The sequence below is a fragment of the Serpula lacrymans genome, assembly GCF_000218685.1.
Source record: "Serpula lacrymans var. lacrymans S7.9 unplaced genomic scaffold SERLAscaffold_1, whole genome shotgun sequence".
NCBI classification, from domain to species: domain Eukaryota; kingdom Fungi; phylum Basidiomycota; class Agaricomycetes; order Boletales; family Serpulaceae; genus Serpula; species Serpula lacrymans.
In genome coordinates, this window is record NW_006763290.1 from 4,085,572 (window position 1) to 4,110,785 (window position 25,214).

General features: G+C 43.4%; 7 protein-coding genes across 7 annotated transcripts; 2 read left to right on the forward strand and 5 right to left on the reverse strand.

Annotated features, from left to right (window-relative positions):
• Window positions 1-1,208: 1,208 nt before the first annotated feature.
• SERLADRAFT_455097 (uncharacterized protein) lies at window positions 1,209-3,238 on the reverse strand (the record flags this gene model as incomplete). The annotated part of the gene is made up of 10 exons (XM_007312628.1): window positions 1,209-1,690; window positions 1,765-1,927; window positions 1,988-2,098; window positions 2,155-2,360; window positions 2,410-2,540; window positions 2,603-2,706; window positions 2,758-2,851; window positions 2,924-2,971; window positions 3,035-3,061; window positions 3,119-3,238. The coding sequence occupies 10 exons, from the start codon at window positions 3,152-3,154 to the stop codon at window positions 1,399-1,401; spliced, it is 1,212 nt and encodes a 403-aa protein (XP_007312690.1).
• A 101-nt stretch (window positions 3,239-3,339) lies between these two features.
• Window positions 3,340-5,446, forward strand: SERLADRAFT_455100 (uncharacterized protein; the record flags this gene model as incomplete). Its single annotated transcript, XM_007312629.1, has 9 exons — window positions 3,340-3,364; window positions 3,421-3,746; window positions 3,803-3,884; window positions 3,934-3,963; window positions 4,018-4,097; window positions 4,143-4,195; window positions 4,246-4,696; window positions 4,761-5,042; window positions 5,098-5,446. The coding sequence occupies 8 exons, from the start codon at window positions 3,651-3,653 to the stop codon at window positions 5,266-5,268; spliced, it is 1,245 nt and encodes a 414-aa protein (XP_007312691.1).
• A 2,071-nt stretch (window positions 5,447-7,517) lies between these two features.
• SERLADRAFT_376047 (uncharacterized protein) lies at window positions 7,518-8,097 on the reverse strand (the record flags this gene model as incomplete). Its single annotated transcript, XM_007312630.1, has 3 exons — window positions 7,518-7,665; window positions 7,756-7,816; window positions 7,876-8,097. The coding sequence occupies 2 exons, from the start codon at window positions 8,009-8,011 to the stop codon at window positions 7,773-7,775; spliced, it is 180 nt and encodes a 59-aa protein (XP_007312692.1).
• A 4,793-nt stretch (window positions 8,098-12,890) lies between these two features.
• Window positions 12,891-13,156, forward strand: SERLADRAFT_432446 (uncharacterized protein; the record flags this gene model as incomplete). Its single annotated transcript, XM_007312631.1, has 2 exons — window positions 12,891-12,978; window positions 13,035-13,156. 2 exons carry the CDS (start codon window positions 12,891-12,893, stop codon window positions 13,154-13,156), a joined length of 210 nt encoding a protein of 69 aa, XP_007312693.1.
• A 1,337-nt stretch (window positions 13,157-14,493) lies between these two features.
• On the reverse strand, window positions 14,494-16,153 carry SERLADRAFT_455104 (uncharacterized protein; the record flags this gene model as incomplete). The annotated part of the gene is given in 10 exon segments (XM_007312632.1): window positions 14,494-14,763; window positions 14,826-14,872; window positions 14,925-15,142; window positions 15,203-15,272; window positions 15,327-15,367; window positions 15,422-15,467; window positions 15,522-15,595; window positions 15,654-15,744; window positions 15,798-16,060; window positions 16,073-16,153. The coding sequence occupies 9 exon segments, from the start codon at window positions 16,125-16,127 to the stop codon at window positions 14,852-14,854; spliced, it is 879 nt and encodes a 292-aa protein (XP_007312694.1).
• A 2,559-nt stretch (window positions 16,154-18,712) lies between these two features.
• On the reverse strand, window positions 18,713-18,949 carry SERLADRAFT_344961 (uncharacterized protein; the record flags this gene model as incomplete). Its single annotated transcript, XM_007312633.1, has 1 exon — window positions 18,713-18,949. A coding segment is annotated over one exon (237 nt), but the record flags the coding sequence as incomplete, so codon positions are not given.
• A 3,739-nt stretch (window positions 18,950-22,688) lies between these two features.
• SERLADRAFT_432447 (uncharacterized protein) lies at window positions 22,689-25,167 on the reverse strand (the record flags this gene model as incomplete). The annotated part of the gene is made up of 6 exons (XM_007312634.1): window positions 22,689-22,921; window positions 22,971-23,018; window positions 24,168-24,306; window positions 24,364-24,535; window positions 24,579-24,691; window positions 24,901-25,167. 6 exons carry the CDS (start codon window positions 25,165-25,167, stop codon window positions 22,689-22,691), a joined length of 972 nt encoding a protein of 323 aa, XP_007312696.1.
• Between the last annotated feature and the right edge of the window lie 47 nt (window positions 25,168-25,214).

Here is a 25,214-nt window from a genome sequence, read left to right on the forward strand (position 1 = left end):
CCCGATTCAGCTCTACCGTGAGCTTGTGAGTTATCTCAGTAACCAAGACCAGTATGGAAAGCTTCCAGATCACATTCGGCGTGAAACTGCATTAGCAGCTAGCGAAGTAAGTAAATTTACTTGTTGTAATATAATTTTGTACTCAATTACCCTTTGACAGAACAAGTCTGTCAACCCAATGAGCATCTACATTGCAATGACCAACCTAGTCAACCCACTCCCAACACCTCTTGAACGTCTTGCAAGACATCTACTCACTGTCTCAGCCAACTCAGCCTCTTGCGAGAGACTTTTCAGTGCCTTTGGGCTTATCCTCACCCGGCTTTGCTCTCAAATGAGCATCAAATCAATGACTGATCTTGCTAAGCTCCGACTTCACCTATGTGATGAACATGTCCGCTTGGGGATACTCAAACAAAAGCTGCGCAAATGGACGACATAATCATAGGCTTGCGTGGCTGTCTGGATGCAGATGAAGACCCAGAGGTTGTGACATTCGGACAAATACATGTATCAATCTCTCAGCTATTCAACTTTGAGGATACAGCTTGGATATAGGTAGAGGAGAGTTTTTGCTACGAGGTTTAAATGAGGAACTCGAGCTATATGATCTGGTTAGTCTGGATGCTCCTGGTGAGTTAGACGAGTCTTTGGACATGGACACTTTCAAGGAGTCTGTGCTGACTTCGGCACCATGATTTTTGGGATATAACTTATATATTTCATGTAATATAGATTCACACTGTCTGTCTAAATATGCCCTCTTTGCTCTTTCAAAACCCTTGCCTCTGAATGCTCATTATTTTGAGCTGCAACTGTTGACACTGCTGCTCAAATGTCCTGCAGGGTGAGACCCGGAGTTGCTCGGGATCTTTCGGTGCCATAGGCACCTTGGGCCTTGTCATCATTGTCTGGGGGTGCCCATGTGCCGAAGGCACTATAGTGCCAACGGCGGTACCCAAGGCCCTTCCACTACTGGCCAGTCGGCCATGTGTGTTATGCTCAACTCAAGTTTCGGTAAATTTTCGGATAATTATACAATCAGATTATATAATCACTAAGGATGTAGCATATACACATCTGTCGACTGGTAAAACTTCGAACTGGACTTGTTCTAGCACTGCATGGAACCAGTGATTTTGCTGATGTGACCATTACTGATTCATCTGTTGAACGATCCATCTCAGAGAAACCGTATCATGACTTTGCGGAATGAAATATTATGCTCAGTCCCCAGAAATATCCCGGAAGACTAAGCGAACAGGAGAAGAGATAGTACATAAATCTATGAATGTGATACGGGATGCCCAGTACGTTAATTGTATCATATAAGAACAGGAAACAAAAACAACAGTGGCCTACACATCGTGGTTAGGCTGCTCACGTTCATTTGCCTGACTACTCGTGCCAGCCTCCGGGGAAAAAAGGCGGACTTCGTGATGTTGGCCCACTGGATCGCCGATTTGACCTCGAGTTCCGGTCAACCCGAGAAGGCGAACTACCACCTCCACCAAATACTGTGTTGGATAGATCACTACCTATGCTCCCCTCTCGACGGGATCCGGATGACCGTGACCTCGATGGATTGTTTGATGGAGGGCTTTGAGGGCGATTATTGGAACTTCCGCCAGATGCTGGTCCTGGGCTAGCAGCTGACCCATGATACTGAGGCTGTGCTATCAACGCATATCTGTAAACACAGATGTAGAGATATATGACTGAATATTTGTCCCTCACGACAATAAATGATTAAAATTATCTCACCGGCATACTGGACAGGTCCCACTTGATTTAAGCCACGGTAAAATACAGCCTTGATGAAAAGGATGTTTACAAGGAAGAGAGACGACCACTTGATCGTCTGGGTCTTCTGTCTCTAGTTTAAAGGTCTCCTTGCATACAGCACAATCCTTTTCTAGGAGGGGTGCTAATGCATTGAATAAAATAAGCCTCAGAAAATACGAATTTAAACATGTGCATGACGCACACTTATCTTCCAGCAGCTCTTTGGGGAGCTTCTCAATGATTTCATCTGTTGCCGGCACTGGCCTTCCCGAGTTTGAATTTTCCATAAGCTGCGATATGATGTGGTCCAATGCTGGGATTAGACATATTTAAATAAAATTTTACAGGTAGGGCGATGTCAATATTTACCTTCTTGGTTGAAGACATAGTCTCCCCAACGTCCACCGCCATCGCCTCCTTCGGTAGAACCGAGGTTGAACAATTCGCCGAAAGGATCAGGCCCCCGCATGCTAGGACCATGACCCAACATTGCCATAAGGTATTGAGCCATCAATGGCCCCGTGATATCACTGCCGTTATGGGGTTGTCCAAGATCATCCCTGGGACGAAGAAACCTACTTAACAGTGTAAGATCACCATGGACTATCACATATGACAACGCACTCCGACATTGGTAGCACGTTATGGTTAACTTGCTCTGATGGACGACCAAGAGTGTTGGGTCCACCTAAAATGAAGGCGCGTTGGCCCGCACTAGGTCCCCCATTCAATTCGAACCGGAAGCCACCGCGCGCCTGAATATCGATGAAGTAGTAGACGTGTAAGGCGATAGGAGCACGCGGCACAAGCTACTCACTGGGGCCCCTCCAGAACTACGGGAAGCGGCAGAAGATCGCTGCGCGGATGATGAACCACGTCCTGCCGGGCCCTGCCGAATGCCCAGAAAACCGTGCAAGCCATCTAGCACCAGTGAACGGTATGATCACACAAAAACGCAACGAGTAGACGCACGTAAGAAATTATCCATGCCAGAGGGATATTCGTCTTCATAGGCTCTGTGTACGGGGCGTTGAAACTGACGCGGATCATCGTTTGGATCTTCCATCTATGGATGATAATTGCGAAAAAGCTAGTATTAATGAAGGCATTTGCAGACGGGATGCGATAAGGACGAAACCTTCTCCACAAAAGAGCCCTGACAGTTTGCACAGATGGGGTCTGGCATCTATGTAATGAAGGTGGGATGAGAACATGATGCGGAGAAGACTAAGTACGAGGACGAGCGGACCATGAGTGGAGTCATTTCAGTGTGGCACTGCGGATAATGAAAGATCAGGTGAAATACAAGATATGAGCAAAGGCAGGGACAGACTTCATGGCAAAACCAAAGGGGATCCCTCGATGACATTAATATTGTCGATGTGGAGCAAAGGAAAGAGAGCAAGAACTAGTTATGGTCACCAGGAAAGAACTGTGCTCCATTTGAGTGGCCGTGGGAGTTGAACATTGAACGTTGACCGTTTATGGTGAATGCACTGTGGCTGGATAGTCTACACACTTTAAGACAAACGATGTGCATGCGCAAAAGACAGGCGATGGACACACTCTCTGGTTGCAGGTCAGTGAAGCAGCCTCGCCTGACTTACTTTACAGTCGCAGACACCAGCCTTATAGGCAACCACACCATTCCTCCTTCAGATACACACAGTAGCACATCCTCGGATGATACATCGTCAGTCTGCCTTCGTCCTTGGTCTGTCCACAATGCTTCGCTGTCACACCCCTTCTGTCGTCATTCCAATTTCCTCACTAAACACTACCCCCTCCACTCGCCTCTCCCTCCTCGCACTATTTCATCTCGCTCTTTCGCTGCACATGCTATATCACTTCCCTCGACAACCACTATGTCGTCACTCCCCTCTCCACCCTCGCAACGCAACCAGCTGTCGTATTATGATATGAAATTCCTGAAGTGTCGGATGCACATCTTCGACAAACAGGTAAATTCTTTCCGTTTCTCGTCCCAGATCTTCTCTGATTTATTTTCGCCTGAGAGCACAAAGCTGAAGTACAAGAAAAAAGGTTGTTGGATCGAAAAGACATGGAGGAGAAAATATATCTTTGTGGGCGCGACGCGGGTATGCTCTTTGATCTCTATTTCCTATCATCATTTACGAACTCTCTCAGGATATTCTGGCGACAAGCATACCTTCCTAGGTGCATCTTTGCACTAACTGTTTTCTACTAACGTCTGATGCCCAAAATCTACAGAACTATTATATTATAGAGCCCACATCGCCGATCCAAACGAACGAGATCCGAGCAAACCCTTTTCTGAGGGAGGTTTTGATTTAATTGCTCAGTACATCCACGCTAAAAACTCCTCTTAGGAAGAGAAAGTTACACACTTACAACGTGCAATTGTGAAAGCGGCGGAATCACTAAATGGGTTAGTCGCACTACTTATTTCTACTTCCAGAATTTTGCCATTTTCAGTAGGCCAAAGCCAGCGCCGCTCTTTATCCCTTCATATGACCAGCGTCGTCTTTTCGCCAGAGAAAAGGATGAAGAAATAGCAAAGCAGTTACCGCCCAAGCGAGCACCTCTGCCAGCTGCATTGCCGCCTCCCGACGACGCTGAAGTGGACGCACTCCTTGCGAAAAAGGGCGTTATATCCAAAATTTTTAGAGAACAGGTCATTGATAAGGATTTGTGCCGCTTGCAGCCCGGTCAATGGCTAAATGATGAGATTATCAATTTCTATGGCCAGATGGTTATGGCACGCTCTGAAGGTATCAAAGTAAATTCCACCACAGCACTAGTGCAGCGGCATGAGAGGAAACCTCCCAAATCGCAGGCGTTAGATGTGCATTATTTCAGTACATTTTTCTGGACCAAGCTAAAAGGGGAAGGATACGAACGCGCAAGATTAGCAAAATGGACGAAAAAGGTCGGCTACTTTAGAGATCTCACTCAGGCGTCAGCGATTACAACTTGCTTCTCTTTTCATTCAGTTCGACCTTTTTGCTAAGGACATTGTTCTTATTCCCATTAACCATAACAACTCCCATTGGACGTGTGCTGCTATCAACTTCCGACGAAAACGCATAGAAGCATATGACAGTATGAATCTTCATCCGGGGCATGTCTTCAAGGTATGTGGTAAAGGGCTGGTATCACTCTTAGGTTTATCCTTCGTGTCTAAACAGATTCTGCGTCACTATCTTGATTTGGAACATCGGAGCAAGAAGAAGAAACCATTTGACTTCGGTGGTTGGGAAGACTACAGCTCGGGGGTAAAATCAATCCATATATTTGAAATTGGCTATACCCTGACACATCCTTTTGCAGGATACCCCACAGCAGGAAAATGGGTCTGACTGTGGCGTCTTCACCTGCCAGTTTCTGGCTTCCCTTGCTCGTGGTGAGGAATCGTTCAGGTTTACACAACAAGACATGTTATATCTTCGGAGACGCATGATCTGGGAGATCGGACACGCAGAGCTCCGTGAAGATGTATAAGCTGTTGCGTATTTATAACCATTTATAACCCTAGGTGCTCGTACTTCACTCACAGCAGCATGATTTATCTGCCTTGAAATATTTACATTAAACTAGAGTACGTCGAGTTTCCTCTTAAGAATCCAGAGTGGATTTGTTTGCAGTGCCGGTTAAGTAACATTATAGCATGTCTACAACAGGAGTGATCCAAGGAGTTTTACAGAGAGACGAACCTAGTCACAAAACAGCCCGGGAGTCGCTTATACGCAATGCACAAAGGATATGTACTGTTCTACACAAGCAGTCAGTCGCTCACCAGTCAGTATTTTCATGGGCATTTGGCTTGTTAGTGGGGTATTGTGCATGAAGGTTGAAGAACTGAGCCAAGAGCAACACGGCCTTCACTTCAAGGCAAACACTGCGACCACAGAACAGCTAGAAGATACTTTCTTGTCGGTATTAGGAACAAAAATGAAAGATATAGCATCGCACCTTTGGATTGTCGTACAAAGGCTTCTCAAAAGTCCCAATGATCGGCGCGTGAAACTGAGACAAAACAATGATGACATGCTGGCAGGCTTTGCACCACTGGTGGAGAATGACCTTGGCGAACTGGGTGGTACCGAGGAGCTTGCAAGAGACAGCGAGCATGATGAAGAGAGCCCTATGAAAAAAAGCCAGAAGCGAGCAGGGGCAAGAAATGCTGCGCTGCTGATGATTGTGAGTGAATTGTCACTAGGCTGTTGACAACTAGTAACCATAGCTAGAAAACGGTCATTTGCATTAGTATCTTCCTTCAAAGCTCGAACGAAAGATGTAATTACCTTCAAGCAATACTAGGAATATTTTTGTTAGAAAATGCGAGTCGACAAAGACAAGCGCCGTACGAAGGGAAAGTATGGTGCAGGACACCATACTAGGAAAGTGTAGTGGTAGGATGGCCCGTGTGTTTTGATGGGGCAATTTACCCCCTTAGTTATACTTCCGTTCGAGTTTAAAAACCTTCATAGCAACGATCGCCCACCTCAGAGCTTCGCCCACAAAGTCTGAGGTGAGGATCTTATACCTTCCTTGTTTTTGTGATATACTTACTCTGTACCTAGCATTTGGTTTATATTAGGTACGCAAATACATTCTTAGAGCTTCGCCCACGAAGTCTGAGCATTTGGTTTATATTAGATCTCTTTGAGGTTATGAGCCCTGCGAGTGAGACAACGTACCCTGAAAAAGACACCCTTGGGGTGCCAAAGCTCGAGCCGGATGGCTCGAACTGGTCGATGTACAAAACTCGCCTCGAATGGGCCCTTGCTGACCGAGACTGCGTCGAGCACCTCCATGGCACAGCAAAAAGGCCGATACCACTATCCCAGACCACTAGCCAGACTGCTAGCCAGGCCACAGCGACGACATCTCCTCCTGCAACAGTCAGCAAGGCTGATCAAGAAGCACTTGATGCCTGGGTAAAAAAGGAGTACCGCGCGCGAAATATATTAGGTCGCACCATACCTGATTCGACGCTGCGAAGGATCCTAAACAAGCCCACCGTCGCCGACATGTGGGTCATGATCTGTCAAGAAAACGAGAACAAAACGGAGCTAGTTCAGTCCGAGCTAAGAGAAAGGTTGTCGAACCTACGCTGCACCGAGAAAGGAGACTTGCGCGCACATTTGGACAAGATTCGCGCGCTATGGGAACAGCTCAGCGCAGCAGGAGTCCAACTAGCAGACAAAGAACTCACCTCCAGCATCATCATGTCTTTGCCGCACTCATACGCCACCTACCTATCGCACCTGTCAGCGTCTGCCCATATGTCAAAGCAGACCTTGGACCCAGAGACACTGATCTCGTACCTTCTCCAAGAATACGACCGACAGACCATATTCAGAAAACGCCCGACAGCGAAATCAGAGGACATTGCTATGTCAGCCACCGGAGGACAAGGATCGTCCAAACGTGGAAGTCGAGGCGGAAGAGGTCGCTGCAAGAAAGGAAAATCATCTGGCGGCAGAGACAACAAGGATACCAGCGAGCTTGAATGCTGGAACTGCGGTGGAAAGGGACACAGGTCACACCAGTGCCCAAGTGAGAAGCGTGAGCGCTCCACAAAGAATGAGTCAAAAGGGGACTCACCAGGAGACAAGAAAGAAGAGGGGCAAACGGGCGATGCAAAGGGAAAGAAGCCTGAAAAGGCGAACCTTGCTGTCCATGTCCAATGCGACGGCGCGAGCCTATCAGATTTTGAAGAAGGCGCGTGGAGCGCCCTCACTCACCAACTCGCCATGAACGCGAGGCCCAAGAGTCCCATTGAAATCTATGACTCTGGCGCTACGAGCCACTTCACCCCCCATCAACACCTCCTACTCAATTACCGCACAATTGCACCTTACCCTATAAGCGTGGCAAACCAAGACTCCTTCTCTGCTGTAGGAACAGGGGATATGATGATTAGTGTCCCCAATGGCGCCCATAAAGACACGCAAGTGCGCCTGAGAGACGTGTTATACGCACCAAATTTGGCCTACACCCTAGTTTCCATAGGCTGTATGGATAAGGCAGGCTACAAGGCCGTCTTTGCGAAAATCGAATGCGTTATCTATGACCCGAGAGGAAAAATAAGAGGACACATACCTAAAGTAGGTGGTGTGTACCAGTCGCGAGGCACAAATCTTCGCCACGAAAGCGCCAATGCAGCTGTTGAGCGCATATCTGCCACTGAACTCCACAAGCGCCTTGGCCATATAGCCATTGATGCAGCAAAGCGCATGGTGTCGAAGGGCTTGATCCATGGGGTAGAACTCCTGGAGGATAGGGTAACAGACACTTTCTGTGAAACTTGTGTCCGCGCCAAGGGCAAGCGCGAGGCAATCCCTAAAGTGAAACTGGGTGAGCATGCACAGGAATATGGCCAGGAGATCCACACCGACCTATGGGGACCTGCACCAGTCGAAACACTGGGTGGAAAACGGTACTATGTTGCCTTTACGGACGATAAAACACGCGAAACACATGTTTATCTACTGCGCGATAAATCTGACACTTTCTGTCAATTCCAAATGTATGAGGCCTGGGTCCGCAACCACATGAATGCAGCAATCAAAGTCTTACATAGCGACAGGGGTGGCGAATATGTGAGCAATGCGTTTAGTGACTATCTGAGAGATAGAGGAATTATGAGGAAACTCACAGTGCACAACACCCCCAAACAGAACGGTGTCGCGGAGCGCGTGAACCATACCCTACTTGAGAAAGTACGCGCCCTCTTACTTAGCAGTGGCCTGCCGAAATTCCTGTGGGGGGAAGCCATCAAACATGCATGTTGCTTGAAGAACCGCACCTCCATCAAGGCACTAGACAACATGACGCCGTTTGAAGCGGTACATGGTGTCAAGCCGGATCTTGCTGGCCTACACGATTGGGGCTGCAACGTACTCATGCACAACGCAACTGGCTCAAAGCTTGAGAGCCGAGCTAGGAGGGGTCACTGGGTTGGTTTTGATACCAAAAGTCTCGGACACCGCATCTATTGGCCAGAGAATCATTCAGTCACTGTTGAGCGCTCAGTGCATTTCAACGTCGGGAATGTACCTGTAGATGCTGACAACGAACCTCCCTTTGGGCTTGAGGGGGAGTATGATGTCCTGGACCAAGCGCCAAAGGAGAGTGACATTGTAGAAATTAGTGATCACATACCTCATCCCGATTCACCCAATCCCCAAGCAATCCCTGACCCACTCTACCCTCAGGATCAAGATCAAGCTGATCCTGATCCCATCCTACCAGCTCCAGTTCTTCCACCTCCACCTATAGTTGCTCCGCGTTGAAGTACCCGCATTTGCCAGCCAACCCAATATGTTCGCAACCTCCTACAAGGAAAAGGATCAGTATCTGGAAATAACGGACCCACCCTCCCCAAAGGCATCCAACTGAATGTCGACGATCCGTATGGGAGAGATGAGGAAGAGAGAGATAATGAAGCACTAAGGGATCTCGCCCAAAATGTAGCCATGGTGGCACGCATGGCAGATCTTGAAGGCGTCGAACCCAGAACTATTGAAGAAGCCCGAAAGCGCCCAGACTGACCAAAATGGGAAGAAGCGATTAATGAGGAATTGAACAGGCTTTGAGTAGCAGGAACATGGACTTACATTGAGAGACCCAAAGATGCAAACATCGTAGGGAGTAAATGGGTGTTCAAGCTAAAGAAAACAGCATCAGGATCTATTGATAAGTACAAGGCAAGGCTTGTAGCACAAGGCTACAGTCAAGTGGAAGGAATAGACTATTTTGACACATTTGCCCCCGTTGCAAAGATGGCATCACTACGAATCATCTTAGCGATGGCTGCTCGAAATGATTGGGAAACTCACCAGATGGATGTAAAAAGTGCATACCTAAACGGCGAACTAGAAGAAAACGAGGTCATCTACATGCGACAACCGCCTGGTTACAACGCACCTGGAAAAGAGACCCAAGTCCTACGCCTAAACAAGACACTCTATTGCCTGAAGCAGGCCAGCCGCAGGTGGTATCAGACCCTATGCGATGGACTCCAGAAAATCGGTTTAATTTGCTGTGAAACAGACCATGCAGTTTTTCATAGGCGCAACGAAGGAGAGCTCACCATTATTGCAGTTCATGTAGACGACATGACTCTCGTCACACCGTCAATGACTGAGATAAACCGTTTGAAATTTGACCTAGGAAAACTCTTCGAAGTTAGTGACCTGGGGGAGCTACATTGGATGTTAGGAATAGAAGTGAAAAGAGACAGAAGCACACGCACCTTATACATGTCACAATGCAGCTACCTCGACACTATTGTCAAATGCTTCAACCTAGAAGATGCAAAAATGTTAGCGATCCCAATTGTTGCTAGCACGTACCTGAGTAAAGATCAGAGCCCCAAGACGCCTGAAGACTACGCAGAAATGCGAAACGTCCCATATCGAGAGGCTGTGGGATCACTGATGTATGCGGTGATTGGCACACACCCCAATATCGCGCATGTTGTTGCAATTCTTTCTCGTTTTGTCGAGAACCCAGGTCCGGCCCATTGGGAGGCAGCAAAAAGGGTGATCCAGTACCTAAAAGGGAGCAGAGAGCTATGGTTAGCATACGGTCCGGAAGAACAGCCACTTACAGGATACACCGACACAGATGGGAGTATGAACGAGAACAGGCGAGCCATATCAGGCTATGCCATGATGCTTGATGGTGGCGCCGTCTCGTGGTACTTGAAGCAACAAGAAATTGTCGCGTTATCAACGACAGAGGCCGAGTATGTGGCTGCAACACATGCCACCAAGGAACTACTGTGGGCGAGGATGTTCATCAGCAAACTCTTCAATCAAGCCTTACCACCAACCATCCTCCTGTGTGATAATCAATCAGCCATAGCACTTTCAAAGGACGGTCAATACCACGCGCGAACCAAACATATTGATGTTTGGTACCATTTCATTCGGCATACCATCGAAGAAGGGAAGATCGAGATTACTTATTGCCCAACTGAAGAGATGGCAGCCGACGTGCTCACCAAGTCCTTGCCCTCTGCAAAGGTGAAACATTTTGCGGCTGCATTAGGCCTACGTACCGCTTGAGGGGGAGTGTTAGAAAATGCGAGCCATACGAAGGGAAAGTATGGTGCAGGACACCATACTAGGAAAGTGTAGTGGTAGGATGGCCCATGCGTTTTGATGGGGCAATTTACCCCCTTAGTTATACTTCTGTTCGAGTTTAAAAACCTTCGTAGCAACGATCGCCCACCTCAGAGCTTCGCCCACAAAGTCTGAGGTGAGGATCTTATACCTTCCTTGTTTTTGTGATATACTTACTCTGTACCTACAATTTGGTTTATATTAGGTACGCAAATACATTCTTAGAGCTTCACCCACAAAGTCTGAGCATTTGGTTTATATTAGATCTCTTTGAATTTTATCACTCAACATCTGTTCCTCAGTCATTGAAACCCTCTCTCACGCTGGCCTGTCCGTCAGCCTATCATCCATCTACCAAGCCATAGCATCCCTCTCAAAGGACACCTCTTCACGAATGAAAAAGGCCCTTTGTTCACTGTGCACTGCGATTGTGTACGACAATTTTGACATCGACTTCAAAACAGCCCAACCAACTGTTGAGAAAAGTGGAAGCTTTGTTAGTGCAACCTCTGCGACAGCCATTCCCCTTTTTGGCGTGCAGGATCCTGTGCCTCTGCGTTGTTCAGCTCAACTCTGGCAGCGTAATCCCAGAAATCTGTCACCTTCATCTTTCCCACTGATGAATGACAACAGACTTATGCTTGCATTCCACAAAGAGGACACTTACAGCCGCAAAACTCATCCTGAAAGACTTAGTCCTCGCTATGAAGCTTTTGCATGGCATGTTTGAGATATTCTTGTACATCATAGCAGCTTTTTCAAGCACTTCAAGGACGTTCTTGGCAAACCAGAAGCAGTTGAAAAAATACCTGTACACAAAACGGATCAGATCCCGTTTCGAGCAATGAATATAAAGCAGTCAACAGTGGATGGGAATGTAGAAGTCCTAGAGAGCTTACTTAGGCAGGGAGGCATTGGTGACAAAAATGACAAAGATTTTGTAATAAACCTATGTGAAACTACAATGGATGTTAGTTTAAGGTGATCTCTAATAAATGTAATGTAACATACCTCAGCCGTTGCCCAAGAGGCTATAGAAATGACTGAGGTATTCCTATACTAAACCCCCTACTACTTATAGTCGGAGGTGCTACTCGCTACAGTATAATGACTCCTAGGAGAACAATGGTTACTCCATGGAGTGGTGGCTATGCTCCATGGAGAACAATGGCTGCTTTGGCAGAGACCGGGTTTATCCGGTTTTGTCAGGGATAAACCAGAGAAAATCCACCTCTTAGGAACTCCCATATCAAGCATTGGAGCACATAACAGCATTACTCTGCCATGGGCAGCCACTAGCTATTTGTTATGCAGATTTCTCTGTGTTTGCAAAATCCTGGTGCTTTCCATCTTCCCTCTTGTCACACTCTTTTTTTCATTTTTCATTCTTTCTAATTAAACTGCTGGCTATTCAGTCTAACAACTTTTCTACACAGCTGGCTGTTACAATCTGCAGTGTTTCTACACTGTGAATTATTCTTATTATGTGTTCCGCCCCACATAGAGTTGTTCTTTCACTGCTTAGCAGGTCTTCCCCTGGTGCTATTAATCTGTTGCAACCTTTGTGTGTGCTTCAAAATCCAGGCTGCAGGCTTGTGTTTGTCAACTTTGACGAGTTTACTGCCAACAGTACACTCATCGCTCTTGAAGACCAAGGTATCAATCATGGAAGAATTGTGATTGAAGTGTTCCCCTCTGGAAACTTGTCCAGGAGATATGTTCCAAAGGCTGTATTGGAGCCTACAGTGGAAGGCGAAGAATCTTGGCCTCCAGTAGTTAACCTAGATGGGTAGGTTCTTTCTCATGTGTTCTCATTTGATTCTTAAAATCTACAGTGAACTTGTCTATTGTACGATAGACCAATAGGACCTATACAAGTTAGATCCCACCTACAAATGTCACGTATATCCAGTGCCCCAAATCTTCATGATCACCCCATCATCATACCTACATGAGAACCCCACACTAGTGACAGCAAGTAGTACAATGTCTGTCAACAATGATAATGCTGCAGAGCCTGGAAGCAATACTAGTAAGCTCCCCGGTACACCACATGGACCTGGAAAACAAAAATGTAAGTCTTCTAACATGGCTTCCTCATATATGAGATTTAATAAACCTTCTTGTTAGCACTGGAGACAGAAGAGTATGGGACTTACATGGATGAATTTGAAGTTTCAAGTACAGCATTTCCTCCTCAACAAGGTCATAAACGAGCCCACAATCTTGCCCCAAGTGACATAGCCTGGTGATTGACCCGCAGTACCTTCAAGCAACAACAGAACTTGAACATGGCTTGAGATACACAATGGAAAAATATGGAGGTAAAATGTTCGAGGTTTAATGACAAGAAAGTGTTAGCAGAAGCAGAAGCACTTACCGCCATGCAAGCGGAGCTACAGAGGAATAATAGGGAATAGGAGAGGCTGAGGAGGGAAAAACAACAGCATCACTCGAAGAAGAGGCAGATCCTAGTGGATGGTCTGGACGGCCAGTGGACCAATTTGTGCGCTATCCTCTGGTTCATCAAAGTTTGGAAGTTCTTCAATACATACTGTGACAACACCAAAAAGATACAATCTTGGGGCACTGGAGCACAACCTCAAAGGCTACAACTCAAGGAATAATGGTACAACCTATCAAAGGAGGGAGGCTGTCTTCACCAATGTTGGTATACACTAGGAGAGGACTTGCTGAGTCCTTCCCCATGTATTGCTCAGGTATATATACTACAATACATGAGGTACTGTATAGTTGTAAATAAAGTTTAAAGTCTGATATCTAGCATGTGACCAGTCACATGTTGAGTCTAGACACTGGTCAGGTGATGTGTCACATGATCGGTCATGTGACTATAAAAAGTCCGAAACATAAAGTAAAGTAAATGGTCACGTGATCAGTCACGTGACTTGCAAAATGAAGAGTAAAAGTACAAAAAAGTAAAGCATAAATAGGTGCTGGTACGTTAATAGTAACACATACAATATCTTGCCCTCAACTAAAGAAGTCCCTAGGTCTATTCTTGCACACCCTAGCACTGTGACACTGCAAGATACTGGGACAGCGTAGATGCATTCTTTGTCAAAGCAAGATCTTTTTCTGAGTTCCACAATGTCATCAAAATTGCAAAACAGAAGTATCACCTGGATAAGTGGGCAGGATGAGTGTTGGATATCTCAAATGACGCACTCAGATTAAGAATTTTGAATGTAATTACTATAATTTCACAGGTAGCAAATAGTATTGAGTGTGAATAGACTACTGCAAAATATACTGTATGCACTGACGTTGTACACTGCATGTGTGATTACCAGGTGATCAGCAGGCAACAAGTGGGTGACACATTTCATTGGCCTTGAAATGACTTATTTCATTCGCTACCAGAATGAGAATGAATTTTTTTATCTTGATATGACTGAACACATGAACCAAAAAGTACATATTTGCACTGTCATTTGAGGTGTTTTACATGGCAGATTTCGCAAAATAATAGATATCCAAGTCAATTTTGAACGTTATAAACACATTTCACCAAGGCAACATTTCTGCTTGTGTAGAGGATTAAATATTTGCTAGAATACTATATCTTGAATGGATTTTTCTATTGATGGCAAATATGAACTTTTTGGTAGGTAAATTGGTGATATAAATATTATATTTAGGTTACAATTTTCAATCATATTTCGCAGGGTGAAAATTCTCCTCAATCTCAAGTGTGGGAGGACCAGGTGCACTTCCGAGGTTCTCTGATGTACAGTGCGAAAGGTGACATAGGATGGGGTGACCATTGCACACATCTTGCGCAGAGACGACTATAATTATTGGCTGTGTACTAACTGTAGTCATAAACAAATTATACCTAGCCGTTTTGACCGTCGTGATAAATGAGAGCAGGCAATAGATGAGATGGGTATAGCGAACGTTTATGAGATAAGGGCAACCCATGGTTATGTTAATCCAGTTTGTGTCTGCTGGCGACCTTGTAAGTGGTGGGCAAATATTACTGGAGTGAAGACGCACGCACCCATTGCCATTCATAATATCGCGGCTGACAGTTCCGTTCCCGCGCGAGCTTGATTGTATTGCTGGTCTCTTATACGTTTGAATGTAGAAGTTGATGAAGAGGATCAGATAACTAGATAGAAGACCACAGCCGAATAATGCAGCACTCTCAGTGCCAGCACAATTTCCGATGTGAGGCATGTGAGGAGCGTGAGTGAAGGCATAGTGCTGATAGGCTAGCGGGGGATATTTGATTAGCACTTGAAGTCATTTGCGACATGAATAGGATAACTCACTTCCGAAGTAAACTACAAATAAATCGATCACAAATTGGACGATTTGAATTGTCGTGAGATATTTCTTCCACTGAGCAGCAAAGATGAGAAGCGACGCGCAAGAAGTTTAAATCCATGTACAAACCCAAATTTTGGCTCCACCTGCAGTAGCATAGTAGTAATAGTCTGCGTTGATTCAGCACGTGGAAAAGAAATTATCATCAAAAAATTGAAACAAACACATGACAACATGCACGCCCAAGTTCAGCGTGATGACGACCCACGACTAAAAACGACACTTGTCAACATCCTTTTTTTGGCTTAATGCAGGGGAACTCACAATACTAGTTTTGCCGTTTAGTTGTGTAAAGCAGAGAAGAGCTGTAGCAGAATGATGAAATACATGCAAAAATGCTAGCGAAGGAAGAAATATCAGTCAATTGTGACAGGAAATAACGGAAAACACACATACCTAGAGGCTTCTTCTTGAATGCCAAAAAAATGGTATCCAAAAGTTCTATATATTTGAAATAATAATTGATCATATAGTAAAATTCCAGCCTCTTAAATAGTATTCAACACGGGAAAATTGAGTGAGGAAACCATAACGGCTTACATCGGTCCATGAACTATCAGCGCACATCACACTGTATGTGTCACTTTGCCACCATACCAAACCGACCTCCTCGAGCATCAAAACCAATAACACAAGGCTTCCTGCGCTGAGGAATAGATTGTGAATGCGGAACAAGGCGTTGAGCTTTAAAGGAGACCGGTCCTTCATCAGCACACGTATACCGAAGACAACAGTAAGGTATGAAACGAGAGTCGTGAAAACTACAGGCCAAGTTGAAAGCGGTGTCTTCCCTGGGACATACGATGTCAAGTGACTTGGAAGATAAGATGGGGTAATGGAAGTAAAAAGCAAGTTGGCGAGGCGAGGCATAGTAGTGGTATCGATTGCAGTATGGCAAACCAGAAAAAAAGCGAAAATTGCTTATATAGGTGTGATGTGATGCATGTGATGCATGATGTGACAGGTGTGACCTCTAGGGCAAAAGCCGAGCTAGCACAGCCACGCCTGAGGTGTTGATCATCATCAGCAGGCAGGACCGCGCAAGAGACTGTCTGACTCAAGCCTGATCCACCCTCGAACATGAAAATTTCAGCCGCAGCGCCGGTTTCACTGAAAAACCGCCCAAGTACAACACACTCAACTGCAAGGTGCTTGGTTGGTATCATCATGAGTTGGTAAATGATGAATCATCTGGACTCCTACCAATGTTATTAGATGTGTGTATGTTACAATGTAGTTTCTCTGCTCTCAAACATTTAATTTTGCTCGTGAATTCCTTTCTGGCGCCAAATCTTAATTTTGGCTTCAGGGCCAATGCCCGACTAGCAGCTACAATAGCCACAGTTCAAAACTTGCCCCACACATTGACGTCCCATTTACTACTCAGGATGCTAAACACTGGTGAAGCTTTGGAACAGCTTTGACCTAACATGAGACGAAAACCTTGGTGTAGGTCAGCTTTGGCTACCGCCACAATAGTTTCTTTTATTTTGTAGGTTTTGCAGCGGCACTACATCATGACAGAAAGAAAAAATCATTGTTCTTCTTTTACAGGTTCAGGATGAAAGATTCCTGTGCTGAACCAGCCATGGCTGGTTCACAGATTGTACACAAAAAACCTAGCCTGTACCAGCCGCGCTGATGCTCTGTGCTGTCACTTATTTTGTGCATCACTGCCCCTCACGCTGGTGCGCTTCTGAGTGCTTTTTCAGCTCGGCTCAGCTCTGCATCATGCTGTTTAGAGCTGCTCCCTCTCTTATTTAACTCTGGTAAGTCGCTGCATTGCACTGTAAATCGAAAACAATATTGATATATTCCAAACACAGAATCCAGAATTACAACCCATTGGTGCCTCTTTCATCCTTGATTAATTCTAAATTGTTGATTTATTAGCATTTAGGCTAAGAAGGCTACAAGTCAGAACTTACCTTATCCAACAAAAAAAACTATACAATATTTACCAGAGAGATTATCATTGTGGTGATTATATTTGCGGCTCGCAAAATGACTGACAATATCACAAGACTTGATAAGAGCTGACTTCGTTGATAGCTCATCGTGATAAAGACAGACATCAAGTAAAGGATGTCATCTGTAAATGTCAAATTTAACTTTTAGCTCTGTCAAGGGTTGATACATGTTGATGATGAAGTATTCTGAGATTGTGGATTGATTTGGTCCTGGCCGTGAATGAGTAAAGATATTCCGTATTTTTGCTGCATGCATCTCATGGCCAGAACTGAGTCAACATAGAATCATCGAGTCCCCAAGCAACCTTTTTCCATTGGTGTACTTTGTGCCTTTGTAGCTGTACCATGAATGTTACAAGCATCTCTTCCTGGTGCAAAGGCACATTTTCTGCACAGTACTTGAAATCTTGCTGGTCTTGTTGGAGTTGTAATAACAAGTTTTGGTACACATCAGGAGATAGAAGCTCTAGCGTCACATTTTTGTGACTATTGGCTTCTGGCCGTTCGTTTTCATTCATACTGTGTAGATTGTTTAAGAGTGTGCCATGGAAATCTGAGCCAAATTATGTTTCAAAGGAGATCTTCTGTTGTGACATGATGTCTGGAATTCCGCTTTGGGAAAGTAATGCCTTTATATGACTTGCCCAACAAAAAGACGAAAAAAAAGTCAGCTCCATTTTGCCTAATAAAATGGTAAATTTGTGAAAGCGACCCATAACATAGTATGAACACTCACCTAGTTTGTTATTTGTGTGGGTTCTCTGCATCATTCCAATATAATGTTCATATGGAAACAACCACCAGCCATGTACCGGATTGAATGATTCCATGCACTCGATCAAGTGCAGTGAAAGGTGATGATTCACCACTAGCACCTTTTCAGAGTATAGTGAAACAAGCATAGTGAGATAATGGAGGAAAGACTGTTGAATGATTTGTATATGCGTCACAGAAGTAGAGCGCATTGTTGCCCAGTGTACGCCTATAACAAGATCGAGATAATTCTTGAGCATTTGCCGTTCTAGTTTATCGGGTTAAAGAAGTCCCCACAGCCTGATTAGGGTGATTACAAGATTAACAGTACAAGCTGTACACCACAAATCAGCTTTGACAAAACCTTGGTTGGTGCTACCAAGATTCCGCAGTGCTCTAGTGAGCCATGATAGAATGACGACAGTCTTCGCCATGTCTTTCCAAACCTCTTGAAGTATTAGCTTTGTTCATGATAGCATTTCCTGTGGACATTGATTTAGACAAGTCTACAATAGGCTTGTTGTGTGGAGCAGGTGCTTTTAAGTGACCAGGGTTGGCTGAATACTTCATGTAGATCACTATTTTAGCTATGGAAGTAACTAATACTGGATTGGTACACACCCAATGTAGAAGAGCATTAGCGCAGTCCATTTTGACAGGTTTGATGATTACCTGATCCACAGTTATTCCATTCGTTTGAGCTAGCACAACCAGATAGCCTAAACAAAAATCCTAGAGGTGGGAAGCTGACTGCTCCTGTAGTGCTCTTATCATGCCCTCAATTTTTTTGGCTTGTTCTGCTGGAGTGTGGGGCATGCATTTTGAAGAGTCTTCAGGGTTTCCGCCAACTGCTGACATCCCCCAAATCATAGTCAGATGTTGTTTCAATTCTCCAAGAAAGAGGTTGTGCATGGCGTTTAATACTGCAAATATCATCGTATTCCAATACGGTAGACATAGTAATTCAGTCCATCAAATAGAGTGTGATTTCCATGTATTATATCACTCATCCTCACTAGTTGCACCTCTCTATTGCTTTGCCCTCTTCAGATGTTCCTCCCAAGTCCTGCGAGGCCAGTTAAGGTAGTCAAAGTTTGCAATATCATCCTTTGCAAGTAAGCAAAAAGAACAAAAAACATCTTTACCGCTATGTCCCATAAATCCACCCACTTTACAAAGGGCAGAGGGATATCACAAACCAGAGATATGATAGCACACCTGACAAGTTGCCTAATGATGTATGCTGCTGTTTGAGACAAATATACACCCTACACCCAATGTCCAAAACCGTAACATATTGTTGATTAGAGGGCACAGTAGATGATTGAGCTGATGGACAGATGGTTTGGATGGTCCAGGAATGATGACCACAAGATAGACATTTTTTACACGATAATGTAGATGTACAGGAAGGTTCATACACACCATATAGATAACACCAATGGATTGATCTTCCTTGGGTGCTTCAAAAAATCATTTCCCATCAGGCCCTTGAAATGTTGGGCATACATTTCCATGCCAGACGTCCGTCATACATTGGATAAATCCATGCCTAGGTAATTGAGTAAGTTTGCCCTTGTCAGAACCATGGCCTCTTTGGAGTAACAGAGTATGGAGGACGAGATGGGGAATTGACTTAGCTTGTGCGCTAGACCCTTCCACGGACCTGGGTCCCTAGCTTGTTGGAAGTGGATGGAGGAGAAGTAGAGGATGAAAAGGAGCAGAGTAAAGATCTTTTGGAGAAGGATCAGAAAGGACTTAGAAAAGGACTGGTAAGAAAGCAAGGGAATTTAATTGATATTTGAACTGCAGGAACAGAGTACAGGAGTTACAGCTTATATACTGTCGGGGGAGCAGGAGCTTGTAAGGAGTAACTTGTAATGTAGGTATGGAGTTTCATGCAGACAATTATCTAGCGAGAGGAGAATGTATGTGCAAGGAGTGTATCATAAGGTTTAACTACAGAGTCCACGAGGAATACTACATCAGGAAAATATGACTTAAAGATAAATGCAATAAAATGCAAAATATATGCTATCATAGCAAAAATATCTGTTATATCTATAAGTGCAACTCTTGCACAGTCCCCTACTTGGATAAATATCAATAAATATCAGTTTAGAGTATTGCTATATCATCAAAAGTGGTTTATAGCACAGTTGTGAAAACAAAAATAACCTTGCACTTTTTCACTATAATTCACTATAATTCACTCTAGATGCAATAATATTGATCTATACTCATCCAAGTACTAAAAATGCTGCAGTACTATTGTAATATCTATAAAGATAATTTTGATGCTTTTGCTGCTTCCTCTGAGCATCAAAATCAAACATAAAATCAAATATAACCTCAAAAACATCAGATTTCAACTGTTCCTACAAAAATATGTGGGGTTAAGAAAAAGTTTCAATGTAAATTTGTAGTGAGTCCTTACCAAATGCATTCATTGATCTCATTAATGGGGCTGCCAAGTATGGAGAAGAAAGTTTTAATGTGGTAAACAGTTTTGATTGTTAGTTTCATGAAGAAGGAAACGATGCTGGGGCTACATGATATAGAAGTAAACATAGTAGACGTAGAAACAGTTGGACAACCTTTTCCTCTTACAACCTGTGGGCTGGTAAATAAATGTTCTTGAGAAAACAATATTCTTACCTTATTACATCAGGAAAACATGATTTAGATATAAATGCATATTGCATTTATACGCTATAATAGCAAAAATATCTCTTATATCCGTAAGTGTGATTCTTGCACAGTCCCTTACTCTAAACTGCATAAATACCAATAAATATCATTTTTATTAATATTTACGCAGTTTAGAGTATTGCCATATCATCAAAAGTGGTTTATAGCACAGTCATTAAAACAAAAATGACCTTGCACTTTTTCACTATAGTTTACTATAATTTACTCTAAATGCAATTATATCAATCCATTCTCAATTATATCCAAGAAAAAGCACTAATAAAGCAAATTATATTGATTCTAAATATTTAAAATGCTGCAGCACTATTGTAGTATCTGTAATTATGATTTGGATGCTTTTGCTGCTTCCTCTAGGGCATCAAAATAAAACATAGGCTCGGATGCATCAGATTGCCCCACTGTTATACAATCATTCCTACAAAAATAAATGAGGTTAAAAAAAAGGTTTGAATGATAATGAATTTGTAGTAAGCTCTTACCAAACATATTCATCAACCTTATCAAATACAGCTGCCAAGTATATAGGATAACATTTCTGAAATATTTCCAACAACCTCATATGATGATTCCACCTTGTAAAAGTATAATTAGTACAGATTTATGGTGATTAAGGTGACATATCTAGCAGAAAATGCTGTCTCTGAGAATTCTATTGTAGTGTTGTTAATAGCACCTAGTAGAGCACATTCAATCTGGTAAATAAATTTGATGGTCAGTTTTACTTAAAGAAAGATGTGAACACTTACAGAGCATGCTACTAGAGCCAAAATAGGGAGATTGCGTAGATATGGGTTATTTTTCTACCATAATTTCTACTTTCACCTTTGGGACCCCAACATGGTGCTTGAAACAGAATTCTGATGATATCTTTCTTCTAAGGTTGGTTTGTGTCAGACACCTTCTCCTGTATATTTGCAGTTAGTATAAGTATAACAATAAAGCTTTAAAATAACTCACCTTTAAATTAATAAAACTAAGTGAAACTCAGCCGCTGCCCGAGAGGCTATAAAAACGACTTTATTATTTACCTAAGTGAAACTACAATAGATGTTAGTTTAAGGTGATCTCTAATAAATGTAATGTAACATACCTCAGCCGCTGCCCGAGAGGCTATAGAAACAACTGAGGTATTCCTATACTAAACCCCCTACTACTTATAGTCGGAGGTGCTACTCGCTACAGTATAATGACTCCTAGGAGTACAATTGTGCTCCTAGGAGAACAATGGTTACTCCATGGAGTGGTGGCTATGCTCCATGGAGAACAATGGCTGCTTTGGCAGAGACCGGGTTTATCCGGTTTTGTCATAAATCTATGCTGTTATTGATAAACGCTCCTAAGTTTATGATCCAATAGATTGTATCACTTAGTTTGTCCCTGTGGATGTTTTTGATGCTATACGTAGGTGGTACACTGATTCTAGCTTTGGAAATATGTTCCCCTCTGACCTGTGTAGAACCTTTCCACATCTGTATTTATGGTGATAATAAGTATGGATATATATGAAGAAATTTTAACTCACGTATTGTAGTAGTTGAAACTTGAGGACCTGGTCTTCTTGTATCTCCTTCATTTTGTCCACTAGGCCACTATCATTTTCTGCTGCTGTGGCTTTGACCAACAAATCCCAGCATATTGATTAATGACTGAGGGGGTTTGGAAATCCTTTTTCTGTAACTGTAAAAAGTCTCATAGCTTTGTGAGCCAGGCTTGCAATATGTTTGATGATAGGGCAGGCCATAGAATGAAGCTTTGGTTTCACAGTGGAAGATTTTGGAAGAGAAATGATGCTGGGGCTACGTGACATAGTAGACATAGATGTAGAAACAGTAGGACAATCTGTTCCTCTTACAACCTGTAGGCAAGTAAATAAATGCTCTCAAGGCAACAATATCCTTACCTCATTATCATCCACAACTCTTTTTGGGGAACTTTTGTTGTTGTTGTCCTCCTCCTCCTCCTCCTGATCATCATCATCATCATAATCTAATAGAGGCTATAAAGGAGGTACTACAGAATTATCTAGATCATCACTAGATATTTCTGCAGGACACAGAATATGATCTATCATATTCTTGCCATCATCAGCATTGTCATCATCATCAGCAACATCCTCATTATCATTGTTGTCATTATCATCACCATTCAGACATATTTTCTTGCCATGTAGGTTGTCTCCTTCAGAATCTTCTTCATCAGCCAACATTTTTGCTACTCTCTTACACGTAGCTGCAAATAGGTATTCAGTTTTTGTGCCCTTAAGAGTAAGATCACATACCAGATTTCTCTGCCTCAGCTTCTGAGGCTAATGCAGCTTTTTTTCTTGCTAGAAGAGTTTTACGATAACACATTTTCGGACCTTCAATTTTCATTCTCATCTTTAACCCTTTTCTGTAGTTTTCACTCATTGTGCCATGTGGCACTTTCCCTTTTGTTCAAACTCCTCTTTCTCGTGCTGCACTGCCTTTTTTTCTATTTTAGCTACAAGTATCTCACACAGTGGAGCTGGTCACATGGGCTGTGCCCTTGACATCATCAGCCACTGCCTTCATCAACTGTATAGTACATATGTACAAACAAACCTGTAGTAGTATATATACCCCAATAGATCAAGGAGAGTCCTCAGCGAGTCCTCCTGTTGTATCCTCACAACTAACTTGTTGAATCCTAAAGGATAACCACTCCCTCATCATTATCTCTATAGCTTGTCTGAGTTGTGCGCTGGAGTAACAAACTCTTGGTTGTTACAAAGAGCCCCAAGCAAATGTTCATCTTCTTTGCTGAGTGCTGTGGCAGCTGTGGCATTAGGTCTTGCAGAAATAGCCTGAAAATTGTAAACAGTAAGGTATTGGTGTAGAATAAATAAGAAAGACCTTTTTATTTTGACGTGGCTGGGGCTGTCTAGGCTGAGTTGAAGGAGGTGGTGATGGAGAAGATGCTGTCACTAGATTATTTGCTACACCTCTGCCCCTAGTTCTGAGAGCGATAGATTATTTGGACCGTGTAACTCTAGGCATTGAAATCCTCAAAAAAAAACAAGCAAAAATGGCAAAACCTGAATGCGTCTTCAGCAAAATGGTAATTCATAATAAATAAGCAAAAACAAACCATACTGGGACCCAAAAAATGACACATTACCTGCATCCCCTCCCCTCTATCCCTTCCAAAACCTATTAGTCAAAACAAGCAACCCAAATAAACTGATATTAAGTTTTAAGCTACATATACTTAAAGCATGCATTCCCCTCCTAACTATTCCTATTTTCTACCCAATTCTTAAACTGACCATCTGTGTGTAAGACAAATAAGGCTCTCTCACCCTGATCATCTAAATTAAAGTGCGTTGACTCCTTGGATCTAAAAATGGCAAAGTCCCCACTGTTCAGTTCAAAAACAAGTCTCTGCTTGTGTAACACAAGAGCACCCTCTGTAAAATCTCCCAGTGGAAGAACAGGACAAAGGATGTGATCCTTACCATCCCTATGAGCGGTGGTGCTCACATTAATATTAACAACAAGAGATAAAAAAGGAGTGACTGGAAATCCTGGTTTTCCAGGGAGCATATTAACTATCTTGGCTAGCATAGAGTATTCTTCTGGTAGGCAGAATTCCATCTAGGAAACACATATATCAGAGAAATTTAGGCATGAAAAAAATAGCAGAAATCTTACAATGTCAGAAATCCATTGGAAAACATCTGCAAAAGCATCCTGCAAGTTCAAATCAAGCTGCTCATTGTCTGAGCCCTCCTTTGACAAATAAGGGATCATCTGGGTTTTGTTAGTGATGTCTAATTCATGTGGGTGCACATCAATAGGTGCCCCATAACCCTTGATCAATGTCCTTATGTGAGTGATATGTATATATAGAGAGAGGGGAAACATACCTAAGTCCGATATCTGTTCCACCAGGAGAAGTGGAGACATTTGAAACATTCAACATTACCAAGAATGCTGGAGAATACTGGCAACCCATCAAAGCTAGCTTTGAGGTGGGCCACTAGAGTTGTCTTCATATGCCTAGGCATTGAATGGCATATGAACACCATCAATGTGTTGTTGTCATTTTGTATATCAATTGTTGGAGGAATAGATGACATGGGAATGCATATAAACTCTATCCCTTTTGCATCCATTAGGATAAAATGTAGATAGCTGTATAGCAAGTGTCACATAAGAAAGGAGCATAGGAAAGTGACTGGAACTTACCTTGGCAGACAAATCTTGCATATCTGTGATGGCAGGAGCATTGCATGGTAAGACACGCTCAGATATTGTCCACCAATAGTTTTCTGAGCGGTCATGGCTGGCTGGAAATGCAATGTTACGTTCTGCAAGGTGCTGAAACTTTGTCTTGATCCTGCAAGGGGTTGGGATTGTGTCCATTGCGTCATCCATTGCATCGTCCATCATAAAAGGCGTCTGGGTGGGTTTTGATGGCATCTGGGTGGCCCAAAGAGAAAGTGGTTCTTCCATGCATGACGTGAGTATTTGGGTAAGCAAAACATACTACAACATAGATA